Here is a 21,546-nt window from a genome sequence, read left to right as displayed (position 1 = left end):
ACTATAATCACTATAATGAAAAATTCACTAGAGGAATTCAATGGTAGATCTGAGCTGGCAGAGGAAAGAATCAGTGAACTTGAAGATAGCACAATGGAAATTATCAAGTCTGAACAACACAAAGAAAAAAGATTGAGTCTAAGAAAAAGACGAGAAAGAAAAAGGGAAAGAGAGAATACTTAAAGAAATTATCGCTGATAATTTCCCAAATGTGATGAAGGACATGAATATGAACAGCCAAGAAGCTCAACGAACTCCAAATAAGGTGAACTCAAAGACACCCAAACTGAGACACACATTATAATCAAACTTTCAAAAGACAAAGAGACTATCTTGAAAATAGGGAGAAGCAAATCATCACATATAAGGGATCTTCAATACAATTATCAGCAGATTTCTACTAAGAAACTTAGGCCAGAAGATAGTGAGAGGATACACTGAAAGTGCTAAAAGAAAAACAGCTGTCAACCAACAATCCTGTATCTGGCAAACTATCCTTAAAAAGTGAGGGAGAAATAAAGACAATCCCAGGAAACAAAAGGTAATGGAGTCTGTGATCACTCGATCTACCCTACAGAAAAATGCTAAACACTGTCCTGCAGGATGAGAGGTAAGGACACTATCCAGCAACTCAAAGCTGCATGGAAAACTAAGATCTCAATGAAGGTAAATAAATGGGCAATTATAAAAGCTAGTATTATTGAAACAGTGATTTGTAACTGTATTCTTTGTTTTTATATAATTTAAGAGATTATATTTAAAGAAAAAAATTGTTCAGGTAAAAACTAGCATTACTGTAACTTTGGTTTGTAATTCCAAATCTTGTTTTATACATAATTTGAGACTAATGCATCTAAAATAACTATTAGCTTATGTTTGGGGGCAAACATTGTGTAAATGTAATTTGGTGACATCAGCAACCAAAAGGAGTAGGGACAGAGCCATAAAAGAGCAGAGTTTTTGTATGTTATTGATATTAAAGTGTTATAAATTCAAATTAGAATGTTATAACTTTAGAATGTTAAATGTAACACCAATGGTAGCCACAAAGAAAATATCTACAGAATGTATACAAAAGAGTATGATAAAGGGGACATCCCTGGTGGTCCAGTGGCTAAGACTCCACACTCCCAATGCAGGGGGCCCGGGTTCAATCCCTGGTCAGGGAACTAGAACCCGCATGCTGCAACTAAAAGATCCTGCATGCTGCAACTAAGACCCGGTAGAGCCAAATAAATAAATAAACAAATATTACAAAATAAATAAATAAATAATGAAATGCTCATTATAAAAAAAAGAATATGATAAAAGAATTTAAATCACCACAATGAGAAGCCCATGCACTGCTACGAAGCGCAGCCCCCGCTCGCCACAACTAGAGAAAGCCCATGCGCAGCAACAAAGACCCAAAACAGCCAAAAAAAAAAAAAAAAAAAAAAAAAAAAACCTTCTGTTTTAAGGCATAAAAGAAAACAAATAGAACAGTAAAAGAAGTAAATTCCTCCTTAGGAGTAATTACTTTCAATGTAAATGGATTAAAGTTTCCATTCAAAACACACGAGACTGAATGGTGCTGATGAATGAGTGGTAGGGCAGGAATAAAGAAGCAGACGTTGAAAATGGACTTGAGGACACAGGGCAGGAAGTGGAGACTGGGACATAGTGACAGAGTAGCACTGACATATATACACTACCAAATGTAAAACAGATAGCTAGTGGGAAGCAGCTACATAGCACAGGGAGATCAGCTCGGTTTTTTGTGAAGAGCTAGAGGGGTGGGATAGGTAGGGTGGGAGGAAGGCTCAAAAGGGATGGGATATGGAGATATATGTATGCATATAGGTGACTCACTGTGTTGTACAGCAGAAACTAACACAACATTGTAAAGCAATTATACTCCAATCACGATATTTAAAAAAAAAAAGACAAAAAAAGAAAAGAGATTGGCAGAATGGATACAAACTCAGGATCCAACTATATACTGTCTACCTGATGTCCAAGGACACAAACAGGTTGAAACTGAAAGCAGAGGGAAAGATATTCCATGCAAAGAGTAACTCAAAGAGAGCAGAGGCTGACATACAAATATCAGACAAAATAGGTTACACGGGACAAAGAAGGACATCATATATTTTAAAAGGTACAGGGGGCAGAGTCAAGATGGCATACTAGGAGGACGCGGAATTCGCGTCTACACACAACTAGGGCACCGGCGGGGGACCACAGACACCTAAAGGGATGGGAGGAACCCCTAGTGAGCGGGTAGGATGTGGGGCTTGGGGGGAGTGATGGGAGAGGAGAAGTGGAGGCGGGATGGGCCTGATGCCCCTGAGGGGCAGCTGGGGGAGGTGAAGGGATCTCACACCCGAAGGGGGAAATTGGGGAACCATTGGGAGAGCAGAGGATCAAAAGGGAGCATGGCCAGGTTTCTCCTGCCCACTTGGGCCCCCAGGAACCTGCTGAGATCCCAGGCCTGATCCTCTGTCCACCAAGGCCCCCTCCAGCTGCGCGGGTCCGAAGGGGGAGCAAAAGTGAAGGCTGGACCTCCGGGACTGGCACCCCTGAGGGGTGGATGGGAGAGGGGAGGAGTTCCTACACCCAGTGGGACCCACCCACGGTTAGGGGTCCAGCAGCAATGGGGGAGACCCTGGGGGAGATGGTGGGGAAGGGGACATGAAGGAATGGAAGGGAATGCAGTCTGTGCCTTCCCTGTCCACTTAGGTACCAGGAAGCCTGTTAGGCCCCAGGCCTAATCCTCTGCCCTCAGAGCCTCTCTCCTGCCACGCAGAACCCAAGCTCCGCCCCTACACCCCAACCCAGGGCCCTACCTGTACACTCAGAGAACCCCCTCTGAGACCCCCTCCAATGCACTGGGCCTAAACCCACCCACACACCCTCACTCAGGGCCCTACCTCCAAACTCCCTAACTCCACACTCCAGAGGCCCTCTTTCCCATGTGCTGCCTCTCCACTTCCACACAGGTCCTAAGCAGAGGGCCCACCCTATGCTTGAACATCACCCTGTCAAGGCCCCATCCCCAGGGCGTTTCTAGCTGCATGGGTCCTAAGCTTAGGAGTTGCCCCACGCTCAAAACTCATCCCCCCACCTGACTAGGTCCCGCCCCACCCTAAACCCAGCCCCTGCGTAAATTCCACCCCTGCCTAAACTTTGCCCCCTAGAGCCAAGGTTTCTTCTTTCATTTTCTTTTTTCCTCCTTTAGACTGGGGTTCTATTTTACCTTGTTGATTCATTGTTGTCGATTCTTTTATATTTTTATTTTTCCTAAAAAACCTTTTATTTTTCTAGTTTTATTTTATTCTTTATACTTTGTTAACATTCTCTCCTTTTGGCTTGTTCCCCCCCGCTTTTTTATTTTTCTTTTTACTGTTGTGGTTTTATTTTACCCCGTTGGAGTTGTTTCAATTATAGTTTTATTTTTCCTAATATATTTTTTATCTTCCTAATTTTATTTTGTTCTATATTCTTGCATATTGCACTGTTCCTTTTCTTCTTCCTTTTTTTTTTTTTTTTTTTTAACCACACAACGAAGCTTGCAGGATCTTGGTTCCCAGGCCGGGAGCTGGGATCCTGTGGTGGGAGCTCCAAGTTCAAATTGCTGGACTAACGAGAACCTTAAACCCCAGGGAAGATTCATTGGAGTGAGGCCCCCGGGAGGTCCTCATTTCAGCACCAAGACCCGGCTCTATCCAACTGCCTACAAACTCCAGTGCTGGATGTCTCAGGCCAAACAACCAGTAAGACAGGAATACAGCACCACCCATTAAAAGAAAAAAAAAGAAACGACAAAAAAATATGTTACAGATGAAGGAGCAAGGTAAATACCTACAAGACCAAATAGGCAACCTACCTGAAAAAGAATTCAGAGTAATGATAGTAAAGATGATCCAAAATCTCGGAAACAGAATGGAGAAAATACAAGAAACATTTAACAAGGATCTAGAAGAACAAAAGAGCAAACAAACAGTGATGAACAACACAGTTACTGAAATTAAAAATACTCTAGAAGGAATCAATAGCAGAATAACTGAGGCAGAAGAACAGATAAATGAGCTGGAAGATAAAATGGTGAAAATAACTGCCAGGGAGCAGAATAAAGAAAAAAGAATGAAAAGAATTGAGGACAGTCTCAGAGACCTCTGGGGCAACATTAAACGCACCAACATTCGAATTTTAGGGGTCCCAGAAGAAGAAGAGAAAAAGAATGGGTCTGAGAAAATATTTGAAGAGATCAGAGTTGAAAACTTCCCTAACATGGGAAAGTAAATAGTCAATCAAGTCCAGGAAGCACACAGAGTACCATACAGGAAAAAAACATGCCGAAACACATATTAATCATAGAGAAACATGCCGAAACACATACTAATCAAACTATCAAAAATTAAGTATGAAGAAAAAATACTAAAAGCAGCAGGAAAAGCAACAAATAACATACAAGGGAATCCCCATAAGGTTAACAGCTGATCTTTTAGCAGAAACTCGGCAAGAGAGAAGGGAATGGCAGGACATATTTAAAGTCATGAAAGGGAAAAAACCTACAACCAAGATTACTCTACCCAGCAAGGATGTCATTCAGATTTGATGGAGAAATTAAAACCTTTAGAGATAAGCAAAGGTTAAGAGAATTCAGAACCACCAAACCAGCTTTACAACAAATGCTAAAGGAACTTTTCTAGGCAGGAAACACAAGAGAATGAAAAGACCTACAATAACAAACCCAAAACAATTAAGAAATGGTCATAGGAACATACATATCGATAATTACCTTAAGTATAAATGGATTCAGTGCTCCAACCAAAAGACGTAGACTAGCTGAAAGGATACCAAAACAAGACCCGTGTATATGCTGTCCACAAGAGACCCATTTCAGACCAAGGGACACATACAGAATGAAAGTGAGGGGATGGAAAAAGATATTCCATGCAAATGGAAATCAGAAGAAAGCTGGAGTAGCAATTCTCGTATCAGACAAAACAGACTTTAAAATAAAGACTATTAGAAGAGACAAAGAAGGACACTACATAATGATCAAGGGATCAATCCAAGAAGAAGACATAACAACTGTAAATATTTATGCACCCAACATAGGAGCACCTCAATACATAAGGCAAATGCTGACAGCCATAAAAGGGGAAATCGGTGGTAACACAATAATAGTAGGGGACTTTAACACCCCACTTTCACCAATGGACAGATCATCCAAAATGAAAATAAATAAGAAAACACAAGCTTTAAATGACACATTGAATGAGACAGACTTAATTGATATTTATAGGACATTCCATCCAAAAACAACAGAATACACTTTCTTCTCAAGGGCTTATGGAATATCCTCCAGGATAGACCAGATCTTGGGTCACAAATCAAGCCGTGGTAAATTTAAGAAAACTGAAATTGTATCAAGTATCTTTTCTGACCACAACGCTATGAGACTAGATATCAATTAAAGGAAAAAAACTGTAAAAAATACAAACACATGGAGGTTAAACAATATGCTACTAAATAACAAAGAGATCACTGAAGAAATCAAAGAGGAAATCAAAAAAATACCTACAAACAAATGACAATGAAAACACGATGACCCAAAACCTATGGGATGCAGCAACAGCAGTTCTAAGAGGGAAGTTTATAGCAATACAACCCTACCTCAAGAAACAAGAAAAATCTCAAATAAACAACCTAAACTTACACCTAAAGCAATTAGAGAAAGAAGAGAAAACCCCAAAGTTAGCAGAAGGAAAGAAATCATAAAGATCAGATCAGAAATAAATGAAAAAGGAATGAAGGAAACAATAGCAAAGATCTATAAAACAAAAAGCTGGTTCTTTGAGAAGATAAACAAAATTGATAAACCATAAGCCAGACTCATCAAGAAAAAAAGGGAGGGCTTCCCTGGTGGCACAGTGGTTGAGAATCTGCCTGCCAATGCAGGGGACACGGGTTCGAGCCCTGGTCTGGGAAGATCCCACAAGCCGTGGAGCAACTGGGCCCGTGAGCCACAACTACTGAGCCTACGCATCTGGAACCTGTGCTCTGCAACAAGAGAGGCCGTGGCAGTGACAGGCCCGCACATCGCGATGAAGAGTGGCCCCCGCTCGCCGCAAAATGGATTAAAGACCTAAATGTAAGGCCAAACATTATAGAACTCTTAGAGGAAAACATGGGCAGAACACTCTATGACATAAATCACAGCAAGATCCTTTTTGACTCACCTCAGAGAGAAATGGAAATAAAAACAAAAATAAACAAATGGGACCTAATGAAACTTAAAAGCTTTTGCACAGCAAAGGAAACCATAAACAAGACAAAAAGAGAACCCTCAGAATGGGAGAAAATATTTGCAAACGAAGCAAATGACAGAGGATAAATCTCCAAAATATACAAGCACCTCATGCAGCTCAATATTAAAAAAACAACCCAATCCAAAAATGGGCAGAAGACCTAAACAGACATTTCCACAAAGAAGATATACAGATTGCTAACAAACACATGAAAAGGTGCTCAACATCACTAATCATTAGAGAAATGCAAATCAAAACTACAATGAGATATCACCTCACACCAGTCAGAATGGCCAAAATCAAAAAATCTACAAACAACAAATGCTGGAGAGCGTGTGGAGGAAAGGAAACCTTTCTCTTGCACTGTTGGTGGGAATGTAAATTGATACTGCCACTGTGAAGAACAGTATGGCCGTTCCTTAAAAAACTAAAAATAGAACTACTATATTACCAGCAATCCCACTCCTGGGCATATACCTTGAGAAAACCATAATTCAAAAAGAGTCATGTACCACAATGTTCAATGTAGCACTATTTATAATAGCCAGGACATGGTAGCAACCTAAGTGTCCATCGACAGATGAATGGATAAAGAAGATGTGGCACATATAAACAATGCAATATTAGTCAGCCATAAAAAAAATGAAATTGAGTTATTTGTAGTGAGGTGGATGGACCTAGAGTCTGTCATACAGAGTGAAGTAAGTCAGAAAGAGAAAAACAAATACCGTATGCTAACACATATATATGGAATCTAAAAAAAATGGTTCTGATGAGCCTAGGGGCAGGACAGGAATTAAGACACAGACATAGAGAATGGACTTGAGGACACGAGGTTGGGGAAGGGTAACCTGGGATGAATTGAGACAGTAACACTGACATATATACACTACCAAATGTAAAATCGATAGCTAGTGGGAAGCAGCTACCTAGCACAGGGAGATCAGCTCAGTGCTTTGAGACCACCTAGAGGGGTAGGATAAGGAGGGTGGGAGGGAGACGTAAGAGGGAGGGGATATGGGGATATACGTAGGCACACAGCTGATTTACTTTGTTATACAGCAGAAAGTAACGCAACATTGTAAAGCAATTAATACTCAAAGATGTTAAAAATAAATAAAATAAAAGGTACAATATAATGTAATAAAAGTATATATGATATTACATATAACAAAGGTATTACACTAGCAAAAAGATATAACAATTATGAACATTTACGTATCTAATGACAGACCATCAAAACATATGAAGCAAATACTGACAGAATTGAAGAGAGAAACATATAGTTCTTCCATAATAGCTGGAGAATTTAATACCTCATCCACAATAATGAATAAAACAACTAGATAGAAGGTAAGTAAAGCAACAGAGGACTTAACACAGTAAATCTAATAGCTCTAAGAAACATATACAGGTGACTCTACCCAACAACAACAGAACAAACATTCTTCTCAAGTGCACTTGGGACATTTTACAGGATAGACACTATATTAGGCCACAAATTAAGTCTCAACAGATTTAAAATGACAGATATCATACAAAGTATCTTCTCTAACCACAGCAGGATGAAGTTAAAAATCAGTAACATAAAGAAAACTGAAAAATACACAAAACTGTGTAAATCAACAAAAATACTTTAAAATAATCAATGGATCAAAGAAGAAACCCACAAGGGAAATTAGAAAATACTTAAGATGAATGAAAAGGAAAACATGACTTACCAAAACTTATGGGAGGCAATGAAAGTGGTGCAAAGGGAGAATTTTATAGGTATAAGTGCTTACACTAAAAAAAACGAACAAGAAACCAACTACCTAACATTAAAACTTAAGGAATCAGACAAAGAAGAACAAACCAAACCCAAAGTTAGTAGAAAGAAGGAAATGATAAAGATCAGAGCAGAGATAAAAATAAATTTTTAAAAACAGAGAAAATCAATGAAAACAAAAATTAGTTCCTTGGAGACATCAACAAAATTGACAAACCTTTAGCTAGATAGACTAAAAAAAAGAGAGACGAATCAGATTACTAACATCAAAAATGAAGTGTGGACATTACTACTGATACTACAGAAATAAAGAGGATTATTAAGAGAGTACTATGAACAACTGTACAACAACAAATTGAATAACATAGATGAAATGGACAAATCCTAGAAACACAAAATCTGCCAAGATTAAACCATGATGAAATAAATAATCTGAATAGACCTACAACTAGTAAGGAAACTGAATCAGTAATCAAAACTCTCCCAAAAAAGCAGTCCTGGACCTGATGTTTTCACTCATGAAGTCTACAAAACATTTAAAGAAGAACTAATGCCAATCCTTCTCAAATTTTTCCAAAAAACTGAAAAGGAAGGAACACTTTCTGACTCATTATATGAGGCCAGTATTACCCTGATCCCAAAGCCAAACAAGAGACTACATGAAAACTACAAGCCAACATCCCTTATGAACATTAATGCAAAGATCTTCAACAAAATGCTAGCAAAGAGAATTCAACAGTATATTAAAAGTATTACACACTATGACTAAGTGGGATTTATTCCTGGAATGCAAGGATGGTTAAACATATGAAAGCTAATCAATGTAATATGTCATATTAACAGAATAAAGGGGAAAAAAACCCAGATGATCATCTCAATTAATGCAGAAAAGCATTTGACAAAATTCAGCAACCATTCCTGATAACAACACTCAGCAAACTAGGAACAGAAGGAAACTACCTCAACATAATAAAACCTATATATAAAAATTTCACAGCAAATATCATACTAAATGGTAAAAGACTGAAAGCTTTTCCTCTAAGAACAAGAAAAGAAGACAGATTTTAAGAGGCATGTGATGCCCCTAACCCAACAGTTCTCAAATTCTTATATGCAGATTAATGGAATGTGTGAAAATTCAAAATGCCTGAGCTCTTTTGGATCAGAACTTCCATAAGTAAGGCTCAAACTCTGTATTTCTATTAAGCTTCCCAGTTGACATTTATGCACACCAAAATTTAAGTACCACAGACCTAATCATCTATAAATCTGGAAATATAAGCTATGGAATAATTATACTTTCTTTGGTAAAATTATAAAATGAAAGACTAGAAAAATACATTTCACAAATGATAATGCACAGTATAAAAATGTATATGTACATGTTTATTGCTGAGGACCATATAGAAAATACCAGTGCAATAAATTCTTAAGTAAAAACTCCTGTCATTGTCTTTACTCTAAAGCAATTATTTTTTATCCTGGCTGAATCTCTCTAAGTAGATATAGTAAAAGGCTTTCCAATATAATAACAAACCACAAGCCTATTGCAAAAGCTGCACTCATCCCTAAAAGCTCCATATGAACAACAAACATCATTAATAACCAATAAATGCATTATTAGTTTGCTAATAATTATTTAAAACAGATAACTAGTTTATTTGTACCAGATACCTGCAAAGAACAATGAAGAACTTGACAAGCAAAATTGACAAGGCTTGTTGTTCTTCCTCTAACCCATCTGCCATTTTCTGAACACACTGTAGAAGCTGGGTCCTCAGAACCTGCAGAATATTATCAGGAAGCAGAGATATTCCTGGAGGCACATCATCTACCCTACAATATAAGGGGAACAAAATAAGAAGAGTGTTTAAATACAGGACAAAAATCTGTGGCACTTTAAAGTAACTACATTTTCAGCTCAAATCCTAAAGAAGCTCTTTTAGTCCAGATATTCTGTGCCTTCCTCTCTGCATGGTACCACCAAATGGAGAGTGACATTTTAGAAGATTATTAGAGCAGAGTGGTTAGTCTTACTTCAGAGGAGTCTTACTGAAAAGAGAGAGAAAAAAAGGCTATTTAGTATTTTCAATTGTGCTATTGTTAAAGAAAATATTTAAAATATAAGATTAGTTCACCTTCTACTATTTAGAAATACAATGTGTCTATACCATTTCTAAAAGAAACGGTAACTAGCAAATAAAAATGAAGTACCTCTAACTAGTTTAATATCTGTTAACTGCTTTACTAAATAAACAATATTCACCTACCTACAGGGTCCCTAAGCCATCTGATCAGAAGAGGGAGAGAAGATAACTAGCAAAATGAAAGGAGAAAGAGGTGAATGTAGAACCCCAAGCATGAGCATCAATAGAAGACTCTTTTAAAGCAATACATCAATATTTTGTGACAGGTGTTTTCTGTGTAAGAAGACAATATGGTTCTTTATGGGCAAAAGCCAATACCAGATGTAACTGGCTCCTTGCATGTGCCTCTCACATTAAAACCCCCTAGATTCAAAGTCAGAAGCCTGCATACTAAGTTCCACCTCTGTAACATGAAGCACTTCATTTAATCTCTGAAGTTCCCTAATCTATAAAACTGTAATATCAGATATCCACCCTATTTCACTGGGCTCTGAAACCAGAAAGTCAATGTGCATTTTCAGCTTTAAAGTATGTAAAGAACTCTAAATATGTAATGCATTTTAAATATACTATCTCTAAAGCCTCAGAATCTTTTCATAAGCCACTGTATTCTTATTTCCCTATCTCTGTTAAGAAAAATGCTCAAATAGCAAAGAAGCACTGTGAAGAGTTCCATGATTAAATGGCAATTATATTTTATAATAGTCTTTTCTTCAGATAATGCTTAACATGAAGTATTAGTACTATGTTTACACTGAGTAAAAGGCATTCACTGTAGACAAAGAAATTTGAAGCATCTTAGCAGTAGTCACATAAACACATATGTAAATATTATTAGCCTCTTCCTGAACCACCCTACAACATAAATTAATAAAGCATTTTATAAAATAAACACAAGTCACAAAGCATACTACCAAGGTTGCCTAATACTATATAATCATGTTCTAAAAATACATCTTTCATTTTAGTCTGGGCATCATTTCACTTGCAGCTTTGGATTCTTTCATTCTCTCTTATTTATAGATGGTATCAGAAACACTCATTTTTATATTTAATTTTTTTTAGAGAGCTAAAAAGAGGTGATTAGAAAAACCAGAGTTAACTTCAAAATAATAAACAAATATTTAAATATAACTGATTTTCAAGACTAAGTGAAACTATTCCTCCGCACTTTTCCAAATATGTTAAATCAACAAGCAAGAAGACATTAGATTTCCCAATATTGAATTTTAGTTATTTAAAAGACTAGTTCCTTTTGTCCTTAATTGTCCCATTTTCTATTTACACACGTTTTGATTTAACTGGGCAGAAAAAAATATTAACTTCTAAAAGAGCAATCTTTTTTTTTTTTTTTAGCTGACTCTCATTATAAAATTGGGGCTTACTTAGGACATGGCATATAGACAAAGTTGGAATTTTTGGCCTTGTTCCTAATGTGATGAGGATTTAAGAATTTAGAAGAATTTTCCCACTTCTAGGACTTTATTGTCCAAAATTCTAAGCTCCTTTTGCTGAAATTTCCCTAACTCCAGAAATCTTTTCCACTCCTCAATTTGCCTAGTCAATGTCTATTGTAAACAGCTGCCAATTGTTCTCTCTAAGGTAGGAAAAAGTCCAGCTTAAATTTCAAGGCCTTATAATCTGGTAAAAGCAATCCTTGCCTTCTATTATGAATTCTCTAACTTGGAAATTCTATGAAGTCAGTATACTTTAAATGAGGATTATCTGTGAGTTTCTTATCTTTAAGGTGACTAGACTAGTTTTACAGATCTTACATATAATATTCACTTGAAAAATTGAAAGTTTACTGCAAGCAAAATCTAAATTCATGGTTCAGTTTGAAAGACAAAGATATGAAATATAATTTTAAATAAACCAACTAAATCACAAGTAAAAAAACACTCTTGAGATTCTTCATCTTACTTTAAATATAGTGGCAATATAAGTCTACATAGTGTTTTTAGAAATGACCTCCCAAGGAAGGAGACATTTATAATGTATGGATGATAACAAGTGCATCTTACAAAACCCCAAGCATTCAAAGGCCAAAATCCTGACTCCATAAGATCCTTAGGCTCATGATTTAAAATGAGCCATAAATTTTTAAAATAAAAGCACTCCTAAGTATAAACTACAAGAATATTCTTTTATGAGTAGAAATCAATAATACATAATCTTATTTTGAGTTCAAGATTTAATACTGATTTTCAACCTTTATAAACCTGTTACAAATAATCTAATGGGGAAGAACTCTGAAACTGTATTTATAAATAAAGTACTTGTGCTTTCTGAGCATAACCATATTGTTTCTTAAGTTCATTGCCTTGGTCCAAAGCGCTAATGATTTTTTTCTCTGAATTATTACAATTACCCCTTAACTGGGCTTCTTGCCTTCAGTCTCAACCCTTTCCAATCCAACCTCCATAATGCCACCAAAGTGACTTTTAAAAAACAAACTTGATCATGATTCTCTTTTTTTTTTAATAAATTTATTTATTTTATTTATTTATTTTTGGCTATGTTGGGTCTTTGCTGCTGCGCTCAGGCTTTCTCTAGTCGCGGCAAGCGGGGGCTACTCTTGGTTGCAGTGCGCGGGCTTCTCATTGCGGTGGCTTCTCTTGTTGCAGAGCACAGGCTCTAGGCGCGTGGACTTCAGTAGTTGTGGCATGTGGGCTCAGTAGTTGTGGCTCGCGAGCTCTAGAGCACAGGCTCAGTAGTTGTGGCACAAAGGCTTAGTTGCTCCGCAGCATGTGGGATCTTCCCGGACCAGGGCTCAAACCCATGTCCCCTGCATTGGCAGGCGGATTCGTAACCACTGTGCCACCAGGGAAGTCCCATGATACTCTTATACAGAAAATTCTTTAGTAGAGCCTTGTATCTTCCATAACAAAAAGTCAAAGTCCATTAGTAATGCATTTGTGGCACTTCATGATCTGGCTCCTATGTGATTCTCCAGATTCAACTCACCTGTGTCTAAACTCTCACTGCTTACCTCCACCCCCAAACTGCAAATATTTTCGTCCTTGAAGATTTTTAATTCACCAGATACTTTTTCATCCTCAACCACCACCCATTTCTCTCCTCTTCTCTCAACACATCTCTATAAATGGAGTTGCTTTTGCGGCTAAAAGTATGTCCTCATTTCTCCAGCTTTTAACCACAGCAAACCTAACCTCTCTTACCTAGGTCCACAAGGTGACATGAGATACAATATGAACTTTATCTGGGAAGTGGGCCTGGGAACAGTGAGATTGCAGAAACAGATGTAGGCAGAGGAATGGGAGAAAATATTTGTAATTTCACTTATACATTTCCATAAGATGCTAATGTTTCCCTCATTTTATGATTTTCAAACCTAGGTTTAAAAAATCCTAAAACTTAACCTCTTCCAAGATGTTTATTTTTTCCTCATTTTAAGATTTTCAAACCTAGTTTTTAAAAATCTGAAAACTTAACCTCCTCCAAGATGTTTTCTAAGGCCCTTCTCTAAAGCTAGGAAAAGAAGTATAATAAGTTTTAACTACAATAGAATGCCTGCCATATAATAAAGAAATTTTATGCAAATGAATAAAGTGATGCATGGTGGACCCTTAGATAGTTTCAAAAAAGGGGATGGCCACATCTGAATAACTCACCCCCCCAACTTTCTGGGAGGGGAGAGGAGCTGGAGACTGAGTTCAGTCACATGGTCAATGAAGTAATAAGACCCAACAAAACTCTGACACCCAGAGCTCAAAGAGCTTCCTTCTTTGAATGCACTGATGTTCAGGGAGAGCAACATGCCCTGACTCCAAAGGGAGAGAGCATGGAAGCCCTGCATCCAAGACCCTCCCAGGCCCTGTCCTACATGTATTCTTTATAATAATACTGTAATCATAAGTATAGGACTATCAGTGAGTTCTGTGAGTTAATCTAACAAATTATTGAACCTGAGGGAGTCATGTCAACCCCTAAATTTACAGCCTGTTGATCAGAAATGTCGGTGGCTCCCAAGACTTGCTAACGATGTCTGAAGTGAGGGCAGTCTTGTGGAGGACTTTGCCTTTAACTCATGGGATCTGGCACTAACTCCAGGTAGTGTCAGAATTGAAATGAACTGCAGGACACCCAGTTGCCAGTGGCTGAACAAAGTAAAGAAGAGGCTTCTAGAAGTCACGTCTAGTATCAGCAAGAAAGACTGCTGTGATCAATCAGAAATGTCTGCCGTGAAAGCAGGGTTATGTGTGTCACATAACTGCCATCCTTGTAATGTCATCAATGAAGTTTGTGTGCCAAAAATTAACAAACTCACCCAAGGGTAAGAAATTAAGTGTTTCAACATACCTGGTAGGCAGCTTTTCAAAGTCAACATCTAAGAATTGTTCATAGTTAGAAACAAAATTGTCCAACCACAGCTTCAGGTAATCTGGATCTTTCTGAAATAAGAAAACCATTTTAATATTAAGTTCATCTTTCAGGAATTTTCTTAAAAAATGCTTTTACTCCTATTGAGCAGATATGAATTGATAAATCTAAAGAAGCAATAATATGAAATCTCTAAATGATATACAGAAGACATATGTGTTGTTTTAAAATGTATATTAAGTATAGTGAACCCATGGCACTCACACAAAGAGCTACAATCTGAAAAATGTCCTATAAGATTCTAAACAATTTGCCCTCCCCTATCTCTGTGGCCTTATCCACTGTCACCCTGTACTATACTGGCTACCTGGCTGTTACTGGGACATACCAGACATGCTCCCATCTCAGGCCTTTGCAATGGCTGTTTTCTCTACCCAGGACACTCTTCCACCAGATAGCTGAATGGCTAATTCCTACATCTTCAGATCATTCTTTAAATGGCTTATTCTCAATGAAGTCAAATTTTACCACCCTTTCTTAAACCTTCTCACTAACCTTTACCTTCTACCCTATTCTGTTGTCCCACGTTATGGTGCTTTCTCACCTTCTAACATACTGTATAATTTATTGATTGATTGATTATCTGTCATTTCTCCTAGACTGCAGGCTTCACAATTTCAAGGTCTACCTAAGGGCCCACCATAAGTGATTTCTTTTTACTAATGGACACCAAGTGCCTAAAACAGCTCCTGGCATTGACCAGGTGCCCAATGAATTAATGAAAAATATAAAATGCATAAATAAGATAAAATGGGAGATGGATCATTAACCTAAACATAAAAACTAAAAAATCTTCTAAAAGAAAATAAAGAATACCTTTGCAACCTTGGGGTAGACAAAGATTTCTTAGCTAGGACACAAAAATCACAAAGCAAAAAAAGAAAAAAATAATAATTTGTCTTAACCAAAATTTAAAACTTTGATTCATCAGAAGACACCATTAAGAAAATGAAAAGGCAAGCCATATGCCAGCTGAAAATATTCTCAGTACATATATCTGACAAAGGACTTGTACCAAGAATATATAAAGAACTCCTATGAATCAATGTAAATAGGACAACAACTCAATTTTAAAATGAGCAAAAGGTTCAGACATTTCACAAAAGAAGATACACAAATGGCCAAGTAGCATGCAAAAGCATTCTCAACATTATTAGTTATCGAGGGAAATGCAAATTAAGATGAAATGGAATACCATTACACACCCACTAGAATGGCTAAAATTTAAGACTTTCCATACCAAGTGTTGGTAAAGATGTGGAGTAACTGGAACTCACATTTCTGGTGGGAGTATAAAATGGTATAATCACTTGGAAAACAGTTGGGCAGTTTCTTTTAAACATAAATTTACCACATGGCCCAGTCATTCCTCTTAAGAGAAGTGAAAACATATATCCACAAAAACAAGTTGTACAAAAACGTCCATAGAAGATTTTTTTTTTTTTTTTGCGGTATGCGGGCCTCTCACTGTTGTGGCCTCTCCCGTTGTGGAGCACAGGCTCCAGACGCACAGGCTCAGCGGCCATGGCTCACGGGCCCAGCCGCTCCACGGCATGTGGGATCTTCCCGGACCGGGGCACGAACCCATGTCCCCTGCATCGGCAGGCGGACTCTCAACCACTGCGCCACCAGGGAAGCCCAAAGATTTATTTTTAATAGCCCAAAACTGGAAACAAACCAAAATTCTATCAACAAGGTTAACTGATGAATTGTGGTATATTCACACAATGGAATGCTATTCTGCAATAACAATGAATGAACTGTTGATACGACAATGAACAGAAATTTCAAAAACATGTTGAGCAGAAGACGCCAGGCATTAAGCATATACACTGTGTGATTTCACTTATACAAAGTTCTAGAGCAGGCTTTGGTGACAGAAATTTGATCACTGATTGTCTTTCAGAGGACTGACTACAAAGGGGCACAAAGAAAACTTTCCTAGGTAATAGAAATTTTCCATTTGTTTTATTAGGTAGTAGTGACACAAATGTTTGCTTGTATCAAAACTCATCAAATTTGACACTTAAAATCTGTGCATTTTTTTTTTAGAAGATGTTGGGGGTAGGAGTTTATTAATTAATTACTTTTGCTGTGTTGGGTCTTCATTTCTGTGCGAAGGCTTTCCCTAGTTGTGGCAAGCGGGGACCACTCTTCATCGCGGTGCGCGGGCCTCTCACTATCGCGGCCTCTCTTGTTGCAGAGCACAGGCTCCAGACGCGCAGGCTCAGTAGTTGTAGCTCACGGGCCTACCTGCTCCGCGGCATGTGGGATCCTCCCAGACCAGGGCTCCAACCCATGTCCCCTGCATTAGCAGGCAGATTCTCAACCACTGCGCCACCAGGGAAGCCCAAAAATCTGTGCATTTTAAGGTCTGTAAGTTACATCTCAAAGATGATTTGAAAAAAACCATGATTCCTCAGAAATGTCTTTTTAAATATAAATTACATCATTAAAAAAGATGCTCAGGGCTTCCCTGGTGGTGCAGTGGTGGAGAGTCCGCCTGCCGATGCAGGGGACACGGGTTCGTGCCCCGGTCCGGGAGGATCCCACATGCTGCGGAGCAGCTGGGCCCGTGAGCCATGGCCACTGAGCCTGCACGTCCGGAGCCAATGATGCTCAAATTTGTTTCCTTCACCTCGTTAACACTTTTCTACTCCAGTCAATTTCAACATGATATCAGGAGTCTTACTTACTCATTAAATATCACTGGTTAGGTACTGCTCTTGGATAAAGGGAACTCAAATAATTTATTTCCCTAAAATAAAAGCATTACACACAAATCAGAATTCCTAAAAGAATGTTCCCAGAATATGCAGACTGCTAACCTTTTGTGTATTTATTTTTTCTATTAATATACTGTTCCAAAATCAGATCATAAATTGTTATAATCCACATCATCACTGAGAAGACAGAAATATTTCAGAAAAAGAACTACCTCTTGTGAGAAATTTTCTCAAGGATTTCATTAATTGCTTTTTTCATTTCCAACCAGCACTTCATTCATTCATACATTCATCAGGATAAGACTCCAGAAATACAGGTAGCCGGAGTTTTCCTTATCACGGTTCCTTTTTAATAAAGCAGAGTTTTAATAAACTCTGTAAAAGTTCAGCACAAAACAGTTTATAATGCCATAAAGAATTAATGTATTCCTCCTCATAGTTTATTTAGAAATTCTACCGTATCTAGTTCAAAGTCTGAAAGTCAGAGTTACCAAGTGTTTGGTAATTCAGAGTTTGGTAAGTACAGAGTTCTCCTACGAAGTTGAGCAACTAACTATAAAGAAGGAAATGGTACTTAAAGCTGGAAATGTTTTATTTAGTAAGAAGTGAAGCAGTTACATTTTTTTTTGAGATTCTGCAATGTGCAAAGTATTATAGCAGGTATTTAAAAAGTATACATCATCCCATTTACTCCTTACAACCATGTAGAGGTTTCATTTTCCCCATTTTACAGGTTAGAAAAGCAAAGTTCTAAGGATATATAACTTATCCATAGTCATACAGCTAGTCATCAGTAGTGCTGGGATTAAAATGCAAAGAGATATGAATCCAACTGTGCTCTTTCTACTACACTACACTACACTGTCTTTGAACTGTGAGCAGGAATAAAACGGAGCTTAGTGGACAAAAAGAGGAAAAGAGGAACTAAGGATCAGTAAACTCAAGGCCATAAACAACTTAACACATAAAACAGCCACATTCTACACAGCCTGAGAAAACCCTTAAGAAGATCTATACTTTACTGCCAAAGGCCATAAAAGGAAAAATGTCCACACACCAGCAACAATATTAATTAAATCTCAAGCTTAGCCACTTTCATGGTTAAGAGAGCTGGATACAATGAAACACCACAGTAGGGTCTATCTCTCCATTTGTATGATATTTATTAACAAAACACACAAATGTATTAAGTACTACAGGAGCACTGAGGCCAGATTACATGGATTCTAACCCCTGCTCTGTCACTTTCTTGAACAAGTCACCCTATGTTTGCACAACAGTTTCTTCTATAAAAATGAAGACAATGATAGTAGCTTTCTTCACAGGGTTGTGAAAATTAAATAACCTAGTCAAGGGCACATAGTATATGCTAAGTATAATGTTACTTTTTTTAAAGTTATTAATTTATTTTTAAATTTATTTATTTACTTATGGCTGCATTGGGTTTTCGTTGCTGCGCATGGTCTTTCTCTAGTTGTGGCGAGCAGGGGCTACTCTTCATTGTGGTGCACAGGCTTCTCACTGCGGTGGCTTCTCTTGTTACGGAGCACAGGCTCTAGGCACACGGGCTTCAGTAGTTGTGGCACACGGGCTCAGCAGTTGTGGCTCGCAGGCTCTAGAGCACAGGCTCAGTAGTTGTGGCGCACAGGCTTAGTTGCTCCACAGCGTGTGGGATCTTCCTGGACCAGAGATTGAACCCGTGTCCGCTGCATTGGCAGGCAGATTCTTAACCACTGCACCACCAGGGGAGTCGCTAATGCTATTTTTATAACCTATTATGTGCCTAAATTATGGCTCACTCACAAAACAGGAATGTCCTATGCTACACATACACATTTAAATATTTCATGATCCCCTGTGCCACATGATTTTAACTGTATTCTTTTCCTTTCAAATCTCTGCATTTGCTCTCAGTGTAACTTTGGGGAAGTTACTTCATCTCTGATCTGTTCTTGATCTATAAAATGAAGGTAATACTTCCCCTCATAGGGCTGTTGAAAGCACTGAATGAGATAATACATGTAAGGCACTCAGCAATACCTGACATTTAGCAAATGCTCAATAAAATCAGCAATTATAAAATAATTAAAATCAACTTTATTGATCTTGTACTCAAATATTCATCCAATCATCTGCCGTTAAGACAGTCCTTCATTTGGACTGTTATGTAGCTCCCTACAGGTCTCTGTAGCTTCAGTTTCTCTCACCTACACACAGTTACTAATGGGGTTTGTTAAATTTGAATCTAATCATCTTTTCTCTCCTGTCCAAATACTTTCAACGTCCCCCCATTACCAGAGGATGAAGTCTAAACACTTAGATGTGCTGTCCAGTGCAGTGACCACTAGCCGAATGTGATTATTTAAATTACATTAAAGCACAGGAGGCTTTCACCTTTTTATAACATCCACTCCTCCACTGGGAGGCTTAAGTGGGTAACAGAATTAAGGGATCCATACAATTTCACCTAGTTCTTACGGGCTAGGGTTACAGGTAAGAATGGGGGAAACACCTTACTTCCTCCACACAACGATATTTGGGTTGTAGTATTCTTTCAAGTTTTATAAACTTTTAGATACATACATATATTTCAACCATATGTTGGGCAACTTGCAACTTACATATGAGTTGCATTTCAAAAGTTCATTTCAGTCAGTTATATTCATAGCATATTTTTAATGTCCTAGCAAAAGAAGATAAACTCCTCCCACAGAAACACTAGGCCAGCCCTCAAGGTTTTCTAATAGAACTTAGCTGCTTCAAAAAACATTTAATAAGTACATGCCAACCACGTACCAACCAGGGACAGTGCTAGACTCTATGGACATGAAGACAAAACATATTCTTATATCAATTATTCCTCAATTAAAAAAAAAACATAATCTTGTCCTCAAAGTGCTCTTTTTTCAGTAGGAAAGAAGAGCATAAACAAATAAGTGCAAAACATCATGAGAGGTAGAACAGTTGTGAAAAGTATCAAAACAATACAGAGGGAGCTACTGAATCTGTCAAGGTTGGGGGTAACTGAGTAATAAAAGTACTCAAAAGTTTTCACAAATCATAAACAGATATTCTCAAGGAGAGAGGAGGGGAGAGGGGAATTCCAGACAGATAGAAAATAGCAAGATATGCTCAAAGGATGTACAATATTTGGTATTGTCCCACCATGGAAAGAACAGGAAGCAGTGGGACAGGTGCATAGAATTATAAGACTGGAGAAGTCACCATTTCCTAAGCAAGTACTTAACAATACTGTCGGTTTCGATGAGAACAGATACTATTTGAAAAGTTTAAAAAAAAGAAAAAGAAAAGATGGCTATGCTTAATCAAGTTAGAGAAGCACTAGTTAAGCAAAATTAAACAAGACTTGTAACAATACATTATCTTTAAGATGACATATGCGGGACTTCCCTGGTGGCGCACTGGTTAAGACTCCACACTCCCAACGCAGGGGGCCCGGGTTCCATTCCCTGGTCAGGGAACTGTAGCAACTAAGAGTTCGCATGCCACAACTAAGGAGTCCACCTGCCGCAACTAAGGAGCCCACGAGCCGCAACTAAGGCCCAGCGCAACCAAATAAGTAAATAAATTTTAAAAAGATGACTATGCCTTATGAACGCCATTGGAAGGGGTGAATATAATATGAAATTTCTGAAACTCATACAACCACAAACCTTATTTTCCTGACTCAATTTCATTAATTTTATCAAAGAACCAACTTTTTATTTGGTTGATCCTTTCTATTATGTTTATTATTACTTTCTGCTCTTTCCAAAAGCATTTTATTAAATGAAATCACAAGCATACAAAAAAGGTGGAGAGAATGGTTTCAACAACTTTCAACAACTTTCAAATCAGGCTAACCAATCTTCTTTCACCTATAGCCCCATCCTCTAATGTTACTTTTAAGCAAATCCAGATATCATATTTCATCCACAAATATTTCAATGTATATCCATAAAAGGTGTCTTTTAAAATATGACAATATTATCATATCTAAAAATATTAGCAGTTTTAATATCAGTTGATGTTCAAATTTTCCTGACTTGCTCACAAAAGCCTTTTTTAGATTTTTCTCTTTTTTTTGATGTAGACCATTTTTAAAGTCTTTATTGAATTTGTTACAATATTGCTTCTGTTTTATGTTTTTTGGCCTCGAGGCATGTGGGATCTTAGATCCCCAACCAGGGATTGAACCCACA

General features: G+C 37.8%; 1 protein-coding gene across 1 annotated transcript in view; it reads right to left on the bottom strand.

Moving 5' to 3' along the window:
* Positions 1-21,546, bottom strand: part of NBEAL1 (neurobeachin like 1) — a 174,246-nt gene that overhangs the window by 140,255 nt on the left and 12,445 nt on the right. Inside the window, exons 2-3 of the mRNA XM_065881211.1 lie at positions 14,538-14,629; positions 9,742-9,903 (exon numbers count right to left, since the gene is read on the bottom strand). Of these exons, the coding sequence (XP_065737283.1) occupies positions 9,742-9,903; positions 14,538-14,629 (254 nt within the window). The remainder of the gene's footprint in view (positions 1-9,741; positions 9,904-14,537; positions 14,630-21,546) is intronic.

The sequence above is a fragment of the Phocoena phocoena genome, chromosome 7 (assembly GCF_963924675.1).
Source record: "Phocoena phocoena chromosome 7, mPhoPho1.1, whole genome shotgun sequence".
Taxonomy (NCBI): Eukaryota; Metazoa; Chordata; class Mammalia; order Artiodactyla; family Phocoenidae; genus Phocoena; species Phocoena phocoena.
This window is presented reverse-complemented; position numbering and strand designations above follow the sequence as displayed.